The sequence below is a fragment of the Pygocentrus nattereri genome, chromosome 20, assembly GCF_015220715.1.
Source record: "Pygocentrus nattereri isolate fPygNat1 chromosome 20, fPygNat1.pri, whole genome shotgun sequence".
Classification (NCBI taxonomy): Eukaryota; Metazoa; Chordata; class Actinopteri; order Characiformes; family Serrasalmidae; genus Pygocentrus; species Pygocentrus nattereri.
In genome coordinates this window covers 3,064,778-3,081,534 of record NC_051230.1, presented here as the reverse complement: position 1 = coordinate 3,081,534, position 16,757 = coordinate 3,064,778, and the positions used below count along the sequence as shown (strand labels likewise).

At 43.1% G+C, this 16,757-nt stretch overlaps 1 protein-coding gene across 1 annotated transcript in view; it reads left to right on the top strand.

Moving 5' to 3' along the window:
- Positions 1-8,730: 8,730 nt before the first annotated feature.
- Positions 8,731-16,757, top strand: part of LOC108441388 (protein HIRA) — a 42,640-nt gene continuing 34,613 nt past the window's right edge. The window contains exons 1-6 of the mRNA XM_017720872.2: positions 8,731-8,975; positions 12,451-12,513; positions 12,934-13,044; positions 14,417-14,507; positions 15,614-15,708; positions 16,162-16,257. Coding sequence (XP_017576361.2) covers positions 8,939-8,975; positions 12,451-12,513; positions 12,934-13,044; positions 14,417-14,507; positions 15,614-15,708; positions 16,162-16,257 — 493 coding nt within the window. The 5' untranslated portion in view covers positions 8,731-8,938. The remainder of the gene's footprint in view (positions 8,976-12,450; positions 12,514-12,933; positions 13,045-14,416; positions 14,508-15,613; positions 15,709-16,161; positions 16,258-16,757) is intronic.

Sequence of the window (16,757 nt, the reverse complement as noted above, 5' to 3'; positions counted from 1 at the left end):
GTCACTCTAACTAAAAGGTTACCAAGGAGAATTAGGTTTGTTTAATTAATTAATGCCAGAATATCACTAATGGGAATTAGGTTATGTGTTCAGTTGCGTTGAATTCTGATGGTATTTGACTGATTGTGTTGATTTCTGATATTGTTCGGCCTGGCTGTGTTGAATTCTGATGGCGTTCGGCCTGGCTGTGTTGAATTCTGATGGTATTTGACTGATTGTGTTGATTTCTGATATCGTTCGGCCTGGCTGTGTTGAATTCTGATGGCGTTCGGCCTGGCTGTGTTGAATTCTGATGGTATTTGACTGATTGTGTTGATTTCTGATATCGTTCGGCCTGGCTGTGTTGAATTCTGATGGTATTTGTCTGGATGTGTTGATTTCTGATATCGTTCGGCCTGGCTGTGTTGAATTCTGATGGTATTTGTCTGGATGTGTTGAATTCTGATGGTATTTGTCTGGATGTGTTGAATTCTGATGGTATTTGTCTGGATGTGTTGAATTCTGATGGCGTTCGCCTGGCTGTGTTGAATTCTGATGGTACTCGCCTGGCTGTGTTGAATTCTGATGGTATTTGTCTGGATGTGTCAAATTCTGATGGCGTTCGCCTGGCTGTGTTGAATTCTGATGGCGTTTGGCCTGGCTGTGTTGAATTCTGATGGTATTTGTCTGGATGTGTTAAATTCTGATGGCGTTCGCCTGGCTGTGTTGAATTCTGATGGTACTCGCCTGGCTGTGTTGATTTCTGATATCGTTCGGCCTGGCTGTGTTGAATTCTGATGATATTTGCCTCATTGTGTTGAATTCTGATGGCGTTCGCCCGGCTGTGTTGAATTCTCATGGTGTTCGCCTGGCTGTGTTGAATTCTGATGGTACTCGCCCGGCTGTGTTGAATTCTGGTGATATTTGCCTGGCTGTGTTGAATTCTGATATCGTTCGCCTGATTGTGTTGAATTCTGATGGCGTTCGCCTGGCTGTGTTGAATTCTGATGGCGTTCGCCTGGCTGTGTTGAATTCTGATGGTATTTGCCTGGCTGTGTTGATTTCTGATATCGTTCGCCCGGCTGTGTTGAATTCTGGTGATATTTGCCTGGCTGTGTTGAATTCTGATATCGTTCGCCTGATTGTGTTGAATTCTGATGGCGTTCGCCTGGCTGTGTTGAATTCTGATGGTATTTGCCTGGCTGTGTTGAATTCTGATGGCGTTCGGCCTGGCTGTGTTGAATTCTGATGGAATTTGTCTGGCTGTGTTGAATTCTGATGGCGTTCGCCTGGCTGTGTTGAATTCTGATGGTGTTCGCCTGGCTGTGTTGAATTCTGATGATATTTGCCTGATTGTGTTGAATTCTGATGGTGTTCGCCTGGCTGTGTTGAATTCTGATGGTATTTGTCTGGATGTGTTAAATTCTGATGGCGTTCGCCTGGCTGTGTTGAATTCTGATGGAATTTGTCTGGCTGTGTTGAATTCTGATGGCGTTCGCCTGGCTGTGTTGAATTCTGATGGTATTTGCCTGATTGTGTTAAATTCTGATGGCGTTCGCCTGGCTGTGTTGAATTCTGATGGTATTTGTCTGGCTGTGTTGAATTCTGATGGCGTTCGCCTGGCTGTGTTGAATTCTGATGGTATTTGCCTGATTGTGTTGAATTCTGATGGCGTTCGCCTGATTGTGTTGAGTTCTGATAGTATTTGCCTGATTGTGTTGAATTCTGATGGTGTTCGCCTGATTGTGTTGAGTTCTGATAGTATTTGCCTGATTGTGTTGAATTCTGATGGCGTTCGTCTGGCTGTGTTGAATTCTGATGGTATTTGCCTGATTGTGTTGAATTCTGATGCCGTTCGCCTGGCTGTGTTGAATTCTGATGGCGTTCGCCCGGCTGTGTTGAATTCTGATGGCGTTCGCCTGGCTGTGTTGAATTCTGATAATATTTGCCTGATTGTGTTGAATTCTCATGGCGTTCGTCTGGCTGTGTTAAATTCTGATGACGTTCGCCCGGCTGTGTTGAATTCTGATGGTACTCGCCTGGCTGTGTTGATTTTTGATGATATTTGCCTGATTGTGTTGAATTCTGATGGCGTTCACCTGGCTGTGTTGAATTTTGATGGCGTTCACCTGGCTGTGTTGAATTTTGATGGCGTTCGCCTGGCTGTGTTGAATTCTGATGGCGTTCGCCTGGCTGTGTTGAATTCTGATGGTATTTGCCTGGCTGTGTTGAATTCTGATGGCGTTCGCCTGGCTGTGTTGAATTCTGATGGCGTTGGCCTGGCTTTATTGAATTCTGATGGCGTTCGCCTGGCTGTGTTGAATTCTGATGGCGTTCGGCCTGGCTGTGTTGAATTCTGATGGCGTTCGCCTGGCTGTATTGAATTCTGATGGTATTTGCCTGGCTGTGTTGAATTCTGATGGCGTTCGCCTGGCTGTGTTGAATTCTGATGGCGTTCGGCCTGGCTGTGTTGAATTCTGATGGCGTTCGCCTGGCTGTGTTGAATTCTGATGGTATTTGTCTGGCTGTGTTGATTTCTGATGGCGTTCGGCCAGCTGTGTTGAATTCTGATGGTATTTGTCTGGCTGTGTTGAATTCTGATGGCGTTCGCCTGGCTGTGTTGAATTCTGATGGTATTTGTCTGGCTGTGTTGAATTCTGATGGTATTTGCCTGGCTGTGTTGAATTCTGATGGTGTTCGCCTGGCTGTGTTGATTTCTGATGGTATTTGCCTGGCTGTGTTGAATTCTGATGGCGTTTGCCTGGCTGTGTTGAATTCTGATGGTATTTGTCTGGATGTGTTAAATTCTGATGGCGTTCGCCTGGCTGTGTTGAATTCTGATGGTATTAGTCTGGCTGTGTCGAATTCTGATGGCGTTCGCCTGGCTGTGTTGTATTCTGATGGTATTTGCCTGATTGTGTTGAATTCTGATGGTGTTCGCCTGATTGTGTTGAATTCTGATGGTATTTGCCTGATTGTGTTGAATTCTGATGGCGTTCGCCCGGCTGTGTTGAATTCTGATGGCGTTCGTCTGGCTGTGTTGAATTCTGATGGTATTTGCCTGATTGTGTTGAATTCTGATGCCGTTCGCCTGGCTGTGTTGAATTCTGATGGCGTTCGCCCGGCTGTGTTGAATTCTGATGGCGTTCGCCTGGCTGTGTTGAATTCTGATAATATTTGCCTGATTGTGTTGAATTCTCATGGCGTTCGTCTGGCTGTGTTAAATTCTGATGACGTTCGCCCGGCTGTGTTGAATTCTGATGGTACTCGCCTGGCTGTGTTGATTTTTGATGATATTTGCCTGATTGTGTTGAATTCTGATGGCGTTCACCTGGCTGTGTTGAATTCTGATGGCGTTCGCCTGGCTGTGTTGAATTCTGATGGTATTTGTCTGGATGTGTTAAATTCTGATGACGTTCGCCCGGCTGTGTTGAATTCTGATGGTACTCGCCTGGCTGTGTTGATTTTTGATGATATTTGCCTGATTGTGTTGATTTCTGATGGTATTTGCCTGGCTGTGTTGAATTCTGATGGCGTTCGCCTGGCTGTGTTGAATTCTGATGGTATTTGTCTGGATGTGTTAAATTCTGATGGCGTTCGCCTGGCTGTGTTGAATTCTGATGGTATTTGTCTGGCTGTGTTGAATTCTGATGGCGTTCGCCTGATTGTGTTGAATTCTGATGGCGTTCGCCTGATTGTGTTGAGTTCTGATAGTATTTGCCTGATTGTGTTGAATTCTGATGGTGTTCGCCTGATTGTGTTGAGTTCTGATAGTATTTGCCTGATTGTGTTGAATTCTGATGGTGTTCGCCTGATTGTGTTGAATTCTGATGGTATTTGCCTGATTTTGTTGAATTCTGATGGCGTTCGCCCGGCTGTGTTGAATTCTGATGGCGTTCGTCTGGCTGTGTTGAATTCTGATAATATTTGCCTGATTGTGTTGAATTCTCATGCCGTTCGCCTGGCTGTGTTGAATTCTGATGGCGTTCGCCCGGCTGTGTTGAATTCTGATGGCGTTCGCCTGGCTGTGTTGAATTCTGATAATATTTGCCTGATTGTGTTGAATTCTCATGGCGTTCGTCTGGCTGTGTTAAATTCTGATGACGTTCGCCCGGCTGTGTTGAATTCTGATGGTACTCGCCTGGCTGTGTTGATTTTTGATGATATTTGCCTGATTGTGTTGAATTCTGATGGCGTTCACCTGGCTGTGTTGAATTTTGATGGCGTTCGCCTGATTGTGTTGAATTCTGATGGTATTTGCCCGGCTGGGTTGAATTCTGATGGCGTTCGTCTGGCTGTGTTGAATTCTGATGGTATTTGCCTGATTGTGTTGAATTCTGATGCCGTTCGCCTGGCTGTGTTGAATTCTGATGGCGTTCGCCCGGCTGTGTTGAATTCTGATGGCGTTCGCCTGGCTGTGTTGAATTCTGATAATATTTGCCTGATTGTGTTGAATTCTCATGGCGTTCGTCTGGCTGTGTTAAATTCTGATGACGTTCGCCCGGCTGTGTTGAATTCTGATGGTACTCGCCTGGCTGTGTTGATTTTTGATGATATTTGCCTGATTGTGTTGAATTCTGATGGCGTTCACCTGGCTGTGTTGAATTCTGATGGCGTTCGCCTGGCTGTGTTGAATTCTGATGGTATTTGCCTGGCTGTGTTGAATTTTGATGGCGTTCGCCTGGCTGGGTTGAATTCTGATGGTATTTGCCTGGCTGTGTTGAATTCTGATGGTGTTCGCCTGGCTGTGTTGAATTCTGATGGCGTTCGCCTGGCTGTGTTGAATTCTGATGGCGTTCGGCCTGGCTGTGTTGAATTCTGATGGCGTTCGCCTGGCTGTGTTGAATTCTGATGGTATTTGCCTGGCTGTGTTGAATTCTGATGGCGTTCGCCTGATTGTGTTGAATTCTGATGGTATTTGCCTGGCTGTGTTGAATTCTGATGGCGTTCGCCTGGCTGTGTTGAATTCTGATGGTATTTGTCTGGCTGTGTTGAATTCTGATGGCGTTCGGCCTGGCTGTGTTGAATTCTGATGGCGTTCGCCTGATTGTGTTGAATTCTGATGGCGTTCGCCTGGCTGTGTTGAATTCTGATGGCGTTCGGCCTGGCTGTGTTGAATTCTGATGGCGTTCGCCTGATTGTGTTGAATTCTGATGGTATTTGCCTGGCTGTGTTGAATTCTGATGGCGTTCGCCTGATTGTGTTGAATTCTGATGGTATTTGCCTGGCTGTGTTGAATTCTGATGGCGTTCGCCTGGCTGTGTTGAATTCTGATGGTATTTGTCTGGCTGTGTTGAATTCTGATGGTATTTGTCTGGCTGTGTTGAATTCTGATGGCGTTCGCCCGGCTGTGTTGAATTCTGATGGCGTTCGCCCGGCTGTGTTGAATTCTGATGGCGTTCGCCTGGCTGTGTTGAATTCTGATAATATTTGCCTGATTGTGTTGAATTCTCATGGCGTTCGTCTGGCTGTGTTAAATTCTGATGACGTTCGCCCGGCTGTGTTGAATTCTGATGGTACTCGCCTGGCTGTGTTGATTTTTGATGATATTTGTCTGATTGTGTTGAATTCTGATGGCGTTCACCTGGCTGTGTTGAATTTTGATGGCGTTCGCCTGGCTGGGTTGAATTCTGATGGTATTTGCCTGGCTGTGTTGAATTCTGATGGTGTTCGCCTGGCTGTGTTGAATTCTGATGGCGTTCGCCTGGCTGTGTTGAATTCTGATGGCGTTCGGCCTGGCTGTGTTGAATTCTGATGGCGTTCGGCCTGGCTGTGTTGAATTCTGATGGCGTTCGCCTGGCTGTGTTGAATTCTGATGGTATTTGCCTGGCTGTGTTGAATTCTGATGGCGTTCGCCTGATTGTGTTGAATTCTGATGGTATTTGCCTGGCTGTGTTGAATTCTGATGGCGTTCGCCTGGCTGTGTTGAATTCTGATGGTATTTGTCTGGCTGTGTTGAATTCTGATGGCGTTCGGCCTGGCTGTGTTGAATTCTGATGGCGTTCGCCTGATTGTGTTGAATTCTGATGGCGTTCGCCTGATTGTGTTGAATTCTGATGGTATTTGCCTGGCTGTGTTGAATTCTGATGGCGTTCGCCTGATTGTGTTGAATTCTGATGGTATTTGCCTGGCTGTGTTGAATTCTGATGGCGTTCGCCTGATTGTGTTGAATTCTGATGGTATTTGCCTGGCTGTGTTGAATTCTGATGGCGTTCGGCCTGGCTGTGTTGAATTCTGATGGCGTTCGCCTGATTGTGTTGAATTCTGATGGTATTTGCCTGGCTGTGTTGAATTCTGATGGCGTTCGCCTGATTGTGTTGAATTCTGATGGTATTTGCCTGGCTGTGTTGAATTCTGATGGCGTTCGCCTGGCTGTGTTGAATTCTGATGGTATTTGTCTGGCTGTGTTGAATTCTGATGGTATTTGTCTGGCTGTGTTGAATTCTGATGGCGTTCGGCCGGCTGTGTTGATTTCTGATGATATTTGCCTGATTGTGTTGAATGCTGATGGTGTCACCTGGCTGTGTTGAATTCTGATGATATTTGCCGGATTTTGTTGAATTCTTATGACGTTCGCCTGGCTGTGTTGAATGCTGATGGTATTTGTCTGGCTGTGTTGAATTCTGATGTGTTGTGGGCAGTCGTGGGCTGGAGGTCAGGGAACTGGCCCTGTGACTGGAAGGTCGCCGGTTCGATCCCCAGTGCCGACAGTCCATGACTGAGGTGTCCTTGATCAAGACACCTAACCCCCAACTGCTCCCCGGGCGCTGTGGATAGGGCTGCCCACCACTCTGGGCAAGTGTGCTCACTGCCCCCTAGTGTGTGTGTATTCACTAGTGTGTATGTGGTGTTTCACTTCACGGATGGGTTTAATGCAGAGGTGGGATTAAAAAAGTATCACTTAACATCCGGTCAGATTTGCCTGCCTCTGCTAAATTCCTATTGAATTTGCCGGGTTGTGCTGAATTCACTTAGGATTCTCCTGGTTCAGGTGTCTCTCCGTTTGCCAGCATTTCTCTTACGTCACTCTGATTCACAAACTGCAGTCATTCACAAAATCGTTCATGAGTTTTTTTCGTTGCCGTTTTCACTGTTGTGAGTCGTGAGATACAGGTTTTACAAGCCGACGTTAAAAAGACGTAAGATCATCAGTAAAATGCAGTTGATATAGCGTTGGTGAAAGATGGTCCACTCACCACCTCGATAAGGAGTCAAATCAACATCGCTGTCGCAGATATAAACAGTATAAATTCACACCTAATGCCACTTCAGTGCAGAACACACTAGTTGGTTTGGTGACCCCATTTCTACTGACCTGCTTTCAGTGTGTGTACAGCAAGTCTGTCTGTTCACGACTCACACTGTTAATTTTTCTCTGCCCTCAGGTCACTGAGGTTCCAAAACTGGACTTCGTCACCCTGTTTTAAAAAGCTGACTTCGAGATTGACTCACTGATTACTCTTGTTACTCCGAGCAAAGTGCTAGAATGTGTTTGAGTCATCAGTGACCTTCTTCTCAGCGCTAAGGCGGGTAGCCCATGTGTCTTCATACTGTAAGATGCAATCTGCATCATACAGCTCTGCTGGAGTGCCGGCACAGGCTTGTTGGTGTTGTCAGCCTTGGACAGTCTCAGTTCCAGTATTACCTGAGTAATGCTTTCTTTTACAGTCCTCTGAATTCCAGATATTACCAGGGTACATGTGCGGTATGAGGTAGATACCCTATATTCCCAAAAGTCTTCACTCACTGATCCAGATCACTGAATTCAGGTGTTCCAGTCACTTCCACGGCCACAGGTGTGTAAAGCCGAGCCCCTAGGCCTGCAGACTGCTTCTACAGACATTAGTGAAAGAATGGGTCGCTCTCAGGAGCTCAGTGAATTCCAGCGTGGTACCGTGATCGGACGCCACCTGTGCAGCAAGTCCAGTCGTGAAATTTCCTCACTACTAAATATTCCACAGTCCACTGTCAGTGGGATTATAACAAAGTGGAAGCGATTGACAGAGCGGTCAGCGGATGCTGAGGGGCATAGAGCGCAGAGGTCACCGACTTTCTGCAGAGTCCATCACTACAGACCTCCAAACTTCATGTGGCCTTCAGATCAGCTCAAGAACAGCGTAGAGAGCTTCATGGAATGGGTTTCCATGGCCGAGCAGCTGCATCCAAGCCTTACATCACCAAGCGCAATGCAAAGCGTGGAATGCAGTGGAGTAAAGCGCCGACACTGAGATGAGCTGTCGTCTCTGACTTTACATCTACAAGGTGGACCGACGAGGTAGGAGTGTCTAATAGAGTGGACAGTGAGTGGACACAGTGTTTAAAGACTCCAGCAGCACTGCTGTGTCTGATCCACTCGCACCAGCACAACACACACTAACACATCAGTGTTACTGCAGTGCTGAGAATGATCCACTACCCAAACAGTACCTGCTCTGTGAGGGTCCATGGGGGTCCTGACCACTGAAGAACAGGGTAACAGAGTATCAGAGAAACAGATGGACTACAGTCTGTAACTGTAGAACTACAGAGTGCAGCTATACGGTCAGTGGAGCTGATAAAGTGGACAGTGAGCGTAGAAACAAAGAGGTGGTCAGAATGTGACGCCTCATTGGTGTATGTGCAGGTTAAGAGGTAGGTGTAGTGTCCAGGCCTGGCCGAGAGGGGGCAGAACTTCAGTCAGGGGAACCAAACAGTCAAAAAAGCCACTGCGGAACGAAGCGCTGTGGCCGTGTTTCCGGAGGGAAGAGAGGGAGATGGACACTTCCGCCGTTGTTTGTGTGTTTGGGTGAGACAAAGCGGAGAAAATTCAAAAATTAAAATTAATAAAAACTCAGAAAAGATTAAAGAAGAAGCTCCGCGACGCTCAAAACCACGGCGCGGACTAACGCGGGGGTACGGATTAAACCTGGAGGAGAGAAACACGAACGGCAGAAACTGAAGATTTTGAACGGAGCCGGAGATGAAGCTGCTGAAGCCGAGCTGGGTCTCGCAGAACGGTACTCATTTACATATTCATAAAAATAATTATCATAAACTCTAAACATTCACCGCTATCCCGGACCGGGTCTCGCAGAACGGTACTCATTTACATATTCATAAAAATAATTATCATAAACTCTAAACATTCCCCGCTATCCCGGACCGGGTCTCGCAGAACGGTACTCATTTACATATTCATAAAAATAATTATCATAAACTCTGAACATTCCCCTCTATCCCGGACCGGGTTCTCGCAGAACGGTACTCATTTACATATTCATAAAAATAATTATCATAAAATCTAAACGTTCCCAGTTATCCTGGACCGGGTCTCGCAGAACAGTATATATTCAAATATTAGTAATAAAAAAAAGTAATATTGGACTTTTAGCAGCTCATCTGGGCTGGTCTAACAGAACTGTAAATATTTACATATTAATAAATATTCATCAATTTAAACTGTAAGTCAGGTGCATTTAATTAAGATTCAGTAAGGTCCAGTTAGAGAGAATTTCCTCAAGCGAAGGTCCAGAACCTGCATCATGACTCAGCGCCATGTACTGTTTACTGGAGTAGCTGAGTAGGAATATCAACATCTTATGCAGTCGACAGCTGAACATCAGATCAAATAAAGTCCAGTTCGGTCAGATTTCACCAACGTTTACTGAACATCAGATCAAATCAAGTCCGGTTCGGTCAGATTTCACCAACATTTACTGAACATCAGATCAAATAAAGTCCAGTTCGGTCAGATTTCACCAACGTTTACTGAACATCAGATCAAATAAAGTCCAGTTCGGTCAGATTTCACCAACATTTACTGAACACCAGATCAAATAAAGTCCAGTTCGGTCAGATTTCACCAACATTTACTGAACATCAGATCAAATAAAGTCCAGTTCGGTCAGATTTCACCAACATTTACTGAACATCAGATCAAATAAAGTCCAGTTCGGTCAGATTTCACCAACATTTACTGAACATCGGATCAAATAAAGTCCAGTTCGGTCAGATTTCACCAACATTTACTGAACATCGGATCAAATAAAGTCCAGTTCGGTCAGATTTCAACAACGTTTACTGAACATCGGATCAAATAAAGTCCAGTTCGGTCAGATTTCAACAACGTTTACTGAACATCAGATCAAATAAAGTCCAGTTCGGTCAGATTTCACCAACGTTTACTGAACATCAGATCAAATCAAGTCCAGTTCGGTCAGATTTCACCAACATTTACTGAACATCAGATCAAATAAAGTCCAGTTCGGTCAGATTTCAACAACGTTTACTGAACATCAGATCAAATCAAGTCCGGTTCGGTCAGATTTCACCAACGTTTACTGAACATCAGATCAAATAAAGTCCAGTTCGGTCAGATTTCAACAACATTTACTGAACACCAGATCAAATAAAGTCCAGTTCGGTCAGATTTCACCAACATTTACTGAACATCGGATCAAATAAAGTCCAGTTCGGTCAGATTTCACCAACATTTACTGAACATCGGATCAAATAAAGTCCAGTTCGGTCAGATTTCACCAACATTTACTGAACATCGGATCAAATAAAGTCCAGTTCGGTCAGATTTCACCAACGTTTACTGAACATCGGATCAAATAAAGTCCAGTTCGGTCAGATTTCAACAACGTTTACTGAACATCGGATCAAATAAAGTCCAGTTCGGTCAGATTTCAACAACGTTTACTGAACATCGGATCAAATAAAGTCCAGTTCGGTCAGATTTCAACAACGTTTACTGAACATCAGATCAAATAAAGTCCAGTTCGGTCAGATTTCAACAACGTTTACTGAACATCGGATCAAATAAAGTCCAGTTCGGTCAGATTTCAACAACGTTTACTGAACATCGGATCAAATAAAGTCCAGTTCGGTCAGATTTCAACAACGTTTACTGAACATCGGATCAAATAAAGTCCAGTTCGGTCAGATTTCAACAACGTTTACTGAACATCGGATCAAATAAAGTCCAGTTCGGTCAGATTTCAACAACGTTTACTGAACATCGGATCAAATAAAGTCCAGTTCGGTCAGATTTCACCAACGTTTACTGAACATCGGATCAAATCAAGTCCAGTTCGGTCAGATTTCACCAACATTTACTGAACATCGGATCAAATCAAGTCCAGTTTGGTCAGATTTCACCAACATTTACTGAACATCGGATCAAATCAAGTCCAGTTTGGTCAGATTTCACCAACATTTACTGAACATCGGATCAAATAATGTCCAGTTCGGTCAGATTTCACCAACATTTACTGAACATCAGATCAAATCAAGTCCAGTTCGGTCAGATTTCACCAACATTTACTGAACATCAGATCAAATAAAGTCCAGTTTGGTCAGATTTCAACAACATTTACTGTCAGTTTCCTCTTTTTAGATCACGTCATGTGGAATAACTTCCCTCTGACTCACTTTCTTCTCTGACTGCTGTTTCTCTCCTCGTCCCTCCCCTGTGTGGCGTCACTCACTCGAGTCTCATAGCCCATCGTAATGCACAGATCTGATTGGCTGAGCAGCGTCACCCTAACCCTATTAATAAAAATAATACATATAAACTCTAAATATTAACCACTAACACTACACCAAGCTGGGATCACGGAATGATATATAATAAAACTTTATTTGAAAAAAATAGTAATAATAAACTCTAAACATTAACTCGCTCACACTGCATCCCAGAGTGGTAAATATTGAAATATTAATAATAATAAAAAAAAAATTAACTCCTAACATTAACCACTAACTTGAACTGGGTCTCTCAGAACAGTAAATATTTTAATATTAGTAATAAGAAATGAATAATTCTTAACACTAATAAATAACTCATGCTGGGTCTCGCAGAGCGGTAAATATTTAAATGTTATAAAAATATATTTTTTAAAATAATACATTCTGAACAATCAGTGGATCTCGCATAGCGATAAAGACGATAATATCAGTGATAGAATATTAATAATAAACACAGAAGTTAGATTTATCCAAACATAATGCCAGATTTCTTACAATTCTGAATGCATTTATTATTATTATTATTATTATTATTATTATTATTATTATTCATTTCTAACAGGACACTGTGTGCTGGATATTTTTGATTGATGGACTATTTTTATCAGTTTTATTAATCAATAAAACGCAGGTATTTTTATCAGTCTCCTACGTTTTCCCCTGTTCGAGAGATTGATGAATGCCATCTTCCAATACCGATATGATTCTGATATCATCGTACGTCCCTGCGTCATACACGCATAATTAAACGGCAAATTAAATAATAAAATATTGGTGCATCCACGTGTCTGCGCTGTTTTTCACCTCGTCCGCGAAATGGATCTAAAAATGATGCTGGCTTTTGGGTTTTGATGGTTTACGCCACATTTCTGGCTTCTGAATTAACATCCTTCATTTGCATAAAATGAATATGCAGGACGAGAACTGGCTGAAGTGATGATGTAATATAATCTCTCGCAGGGAAACCGATATTTTCAGTCGATATTCATCCAGATGGAACGAAGTTCGCCACAGGTGGTCAAGGTACAGTAGAGTTCAGTTATTATTATTATTATTATTATTACTATTATTATTTATTAATAAAGATATTATAGTTGTTATTATAGCACTTCATATTATTATTAGTAGTAGTATTAGTATTATTAATAAAGATATAGTTGTTGTTATAGCACTGTTCATTTATTATTATTATTATTATTATTAATAAAAAATATTGTAGTTGTTATTATAGCACTGTTAATGATATTAGTTATTGTTATTATTAATTAAATTCTAATGTAGTGATTAATTTCTATACATGTGTTTTGACTTTTTTTCTTCTTATATTTTTAACAATTTAAACATTTTTCTTAAAAACTGAATTTCTGAGAGGAGAAATGTTCTGGAAGGTTCTGTTGACACTGACCCAAACGCTGTGGTGCCGTGGGTTTGACATGTTCGCAGGCGAGGACTCTGGGAAGGTTGTCATTTGGAACATGGCTCCGGTTCTCCGAGAGGAGGATGAGAAAAATGAGAACGTTCCCAAGATGCTTTGCCAGATGGACAATCACTTGGGTAGGCAGAACTGAGTTTTACCTTCGATTACGTTACGCGTGGCGTCGGTTTTGACTGGTTTTGGCCGTTTTTATGTCTTTATTGATGTTTTTATTGGTGTTTTTAATGTTGTCTGTTACTTCATGGATGTTTTTGGATTTTTGAGGCGTGAATTACAAATATTATTTATTTCCTTATCATGATTTAACTTTATTTAGGGCTGTGAGAGAAGTGCAGGAACGGGGTGCGATTAAGTAATTAACACTTAATCATGATTATAATCGCCTTATTGGCTCAAATCTGACCCAGAAGACGGATTTTGCTGTATTAATTCTAATTTCTGTCTGTTTACTAACTTCTGTCACTCCAATAATTCAGAGATGTTCTTTTCATCGTGTAAACGCAAAACCTTAACATGAAATTCCGGAGTGAATTCCGGAGTGAATTCCGGAGTGAATTCCGTGTTCTGTAGATTTTCTGAACGATTCTCATGCAGTGTTACTGTTTTATTTGCTGAATTTAACAAACTGGAGAAAATCTAAACCTAAGGTACGGCCTGTGAAATAGTTATGGCCCCCTTTCTATGTTGTTGTTGTTTTCCCAGTATGTTACGTTCAGTAAATAAATGGGAATTGTGTGTGAAATCAGCAGAAGCGTTCGGCTTGGCGAGGGTGTGCGGCGGTACAGACGGCAGTTCAGCTCCTCTGTGACTGTGGCGAGTCCGTTTCCTTCATGCAGCTCATGGATTCTTGTTACAGTGGAGGCTCTCAGGAGCCTGGAGCTCTACCAAGCTGCTGCTGGTTATCCGTGTTTCTCCAGTGTGTGCTGTTCACTGTCGTCTGCTGAAGACGATGGAAGAGTCGCTTTAAAAACGCTGAAAAGCCGTATTCGAGCGAGAGCGCTAGCGTCGCAGTTATTGTAGAGCTTTATGGTGTGAAACGGTTCAGACGTCTTTCCAGTGGTGGTGATGGGAACCAGGCATCGCCATGACTACAACACAGACATAGACACTTTATTTACCATCCAGAACCACCAGAGAACCTACACGAGTCTTCTGAGCTTATATGGAATGTTGATGATGGAAAACAGTGGAAAATCTGGAATAATGAGTTTTCTTTGGGGACTATTTTGCCGCACAGCGCCCTGCATGTCTCCCTCCACCATGAATGGAGTTGAAGTTCTCTAAACTCTCATAAAACAGCGTCTCAGTCATCAGGCAGTGAATTCAGAACCAGCTCATGTAGGAACTTTCTGTAGGAGCTTTTAGAGGGACGTCTGGTTCCCATCACCTCCACTGTGAACGGCTCTGACTCGGTACGTTTATCTAGAACTGAGTTTCACACTGAACCGCTCTCTGTTCTCCTTCAGTAAAGTGACTGTATGTGTCTTTCAGCGTGTGTGAACTGCGTGCGGTGGTCCAATAACGGTCTGTACCTCGCCTCGGGAGGGGACGACAAACTGGTCATGGTGTGGAAGAAAGCGGCGTGAGTGACACGTGAACATCGCACGGCTGCACACGCACAAAATACCAGAGCTGTGATTATATTGTTGTATATTGGATTTGTGACACGTCTAGATTTATATATTGATTGATATGTTAAAAATGCACCGGTTCTGTTCAGTGTAATGCTTTATTATCTTTTATCATTTTTATATCATTTTTATTAAAATTGATTTTGATATTTTAATTCGTGCTTAAAGTCATTTTAGTTTCTCTTGGCTAAGAGTTTATTTATTTATTTATTTATTTATTTTTAATATCTCTCTTACTTGCTTGTCTATTTTATTTGGGCTTTTTTTTTCCATCATTATTTTTAATTGGACATCCACCAAAATTAAAATTCAGCACGCGCTGAACTGAAAACCAGAAGAAAGAGCTCTTTTGCATACAAGGAAACAAGGACCGGTTTAATTTTAAAGCTTGCTAAATAACATGAATATTAATTAAATAATTAATATTAAATATAAAATAATATTAAATATTAAAAATCTAATGCTTCTCAGTTTCCCACAGGCATCTGAAGCTGAAGTCCCAAGTGCTGCAGTGACAGAAACTCCTCACATTATGAATTATATGAATTATAACTATGGGGGCAGTCGTGGGCTGGAGGTCAGGGAACCAGCCTTGTGACCGGAAGGTCGCCGGTTCGATCCCCTGAGCCGGCAGCACATGACTGAGGTGACCTTGAGCAAGACGCCAAACCCCCAACTGCTCCCCGGGTGCCGTGGACAGGGCTGCCCAACACTGCCCCTCTCTTAGCACAGGTCACATGAGTGGTCCCACAGTGGCCGAGATTTCTCTGCATCTCTTGTTTTGATGGTTTAGTCGTCTGAATTTCTCGCCCTGGTACGCTGTAAATGAACGGCACCCTTAATGTATGCAAAGTTTAATTAAAGGTTGATTGAATACGCTACTAATAACAGATTCATCCACAGAAACTCGTGGATCTGATTGTTCAGGATGGTTTGTGTTTTGCAGGCCTTTTTGATATCAGTGCTGTAAAGCACAGTATGGAGATAATAACGATAATAATAATAATAATAAATGCCGATATATCCTGCAGGCCTCAGCTTGCTTGTTGTGTTTCAGGTTTATTGGTCCCAGTACGGTGTTTGGGTCCAGCAGTAAACTGGCCAACGTGGAGCAGTGGAGATGTGTGACCATCCTCAGAAACCACACGGGAGGTGAGGAGTGTGCGCTGCTCTTTGGCTTTCTGAACTGACTTGTTTTAGCAGTTGTACGACAGGTTTTGGTGGCCCTGGTTAAATTCCACGTGGTCCAGGTGAAAGTAAGCGAACTTCTGTGCGTTTTGCAAAATGAAACAAAAAAATAAAACAAAAAACACGCAAAAGTTTTCAGACTTGGTTTTATTTTTTTCCCGATATTCTAAATTCATGCAGATTGTGGACTAACGTTAGCAGGGAATCGGCACGTGTGTTCCCTATAGAGGATATTTTGACTTGGAAAGCTGAGGAAACGTCATTTGACCAGGGTTCTAAGTCTCAGGGTTGAGTCATGTTTGCCGTTGTGTTTTGGTTTTGTGTGTGTTCTGCTATAATTACTGCGCAGTATTTTATATCAGTGATGGTCTGTAAATGTTACGTCTAGATTTCATGGATGTGTACGTGTGCTTTCAGATGTAATGGATGTTGCCTGGTCCCCTCATGATGTTTGGTTGGCCTCCTGCAGTGTGGACAACACTATCGTCATCTGGAACGCTCGGAAATTCCCAGGTTTGCACGTTACAGGGCAGCAGGCAAAAGGCATGGGAATGAGATCCTAATACGAGGCCGTGACTTAGTAAACCATGGGAATGAGATCCTAATACGAGGCCGTGACTTAGTAAACCATGGGAATGAGATCCTAATACGAGGCCGTGACTTAGTAAACCAAGGGAATGAGATCCTAATACGAGGCCGTGACTTAGTAAACCATGGGAATGAGATCCTAATGCGAGGCCGTGACTTAGTAAACCATGGGAATGAGATCCTAATACGAGGCCGTGACTTAGTAAACCATGGGAATGAGATCCTAATACGAGGCCGTGACTTAGTAAACCAAGGGAATGAGATCCTAATACGAGGCCGTGACTTAGTAAACCATGGGAATGAGATCCTAATACGAGGCCGTGACTTAGTAAACCATGGGAATGAGATCCTAATACGAGGCCGTGACTTAGTAAACCATGGGAATGAGATCCTAATACGAGGCCGTGACTTAGTAAACCAAGGGA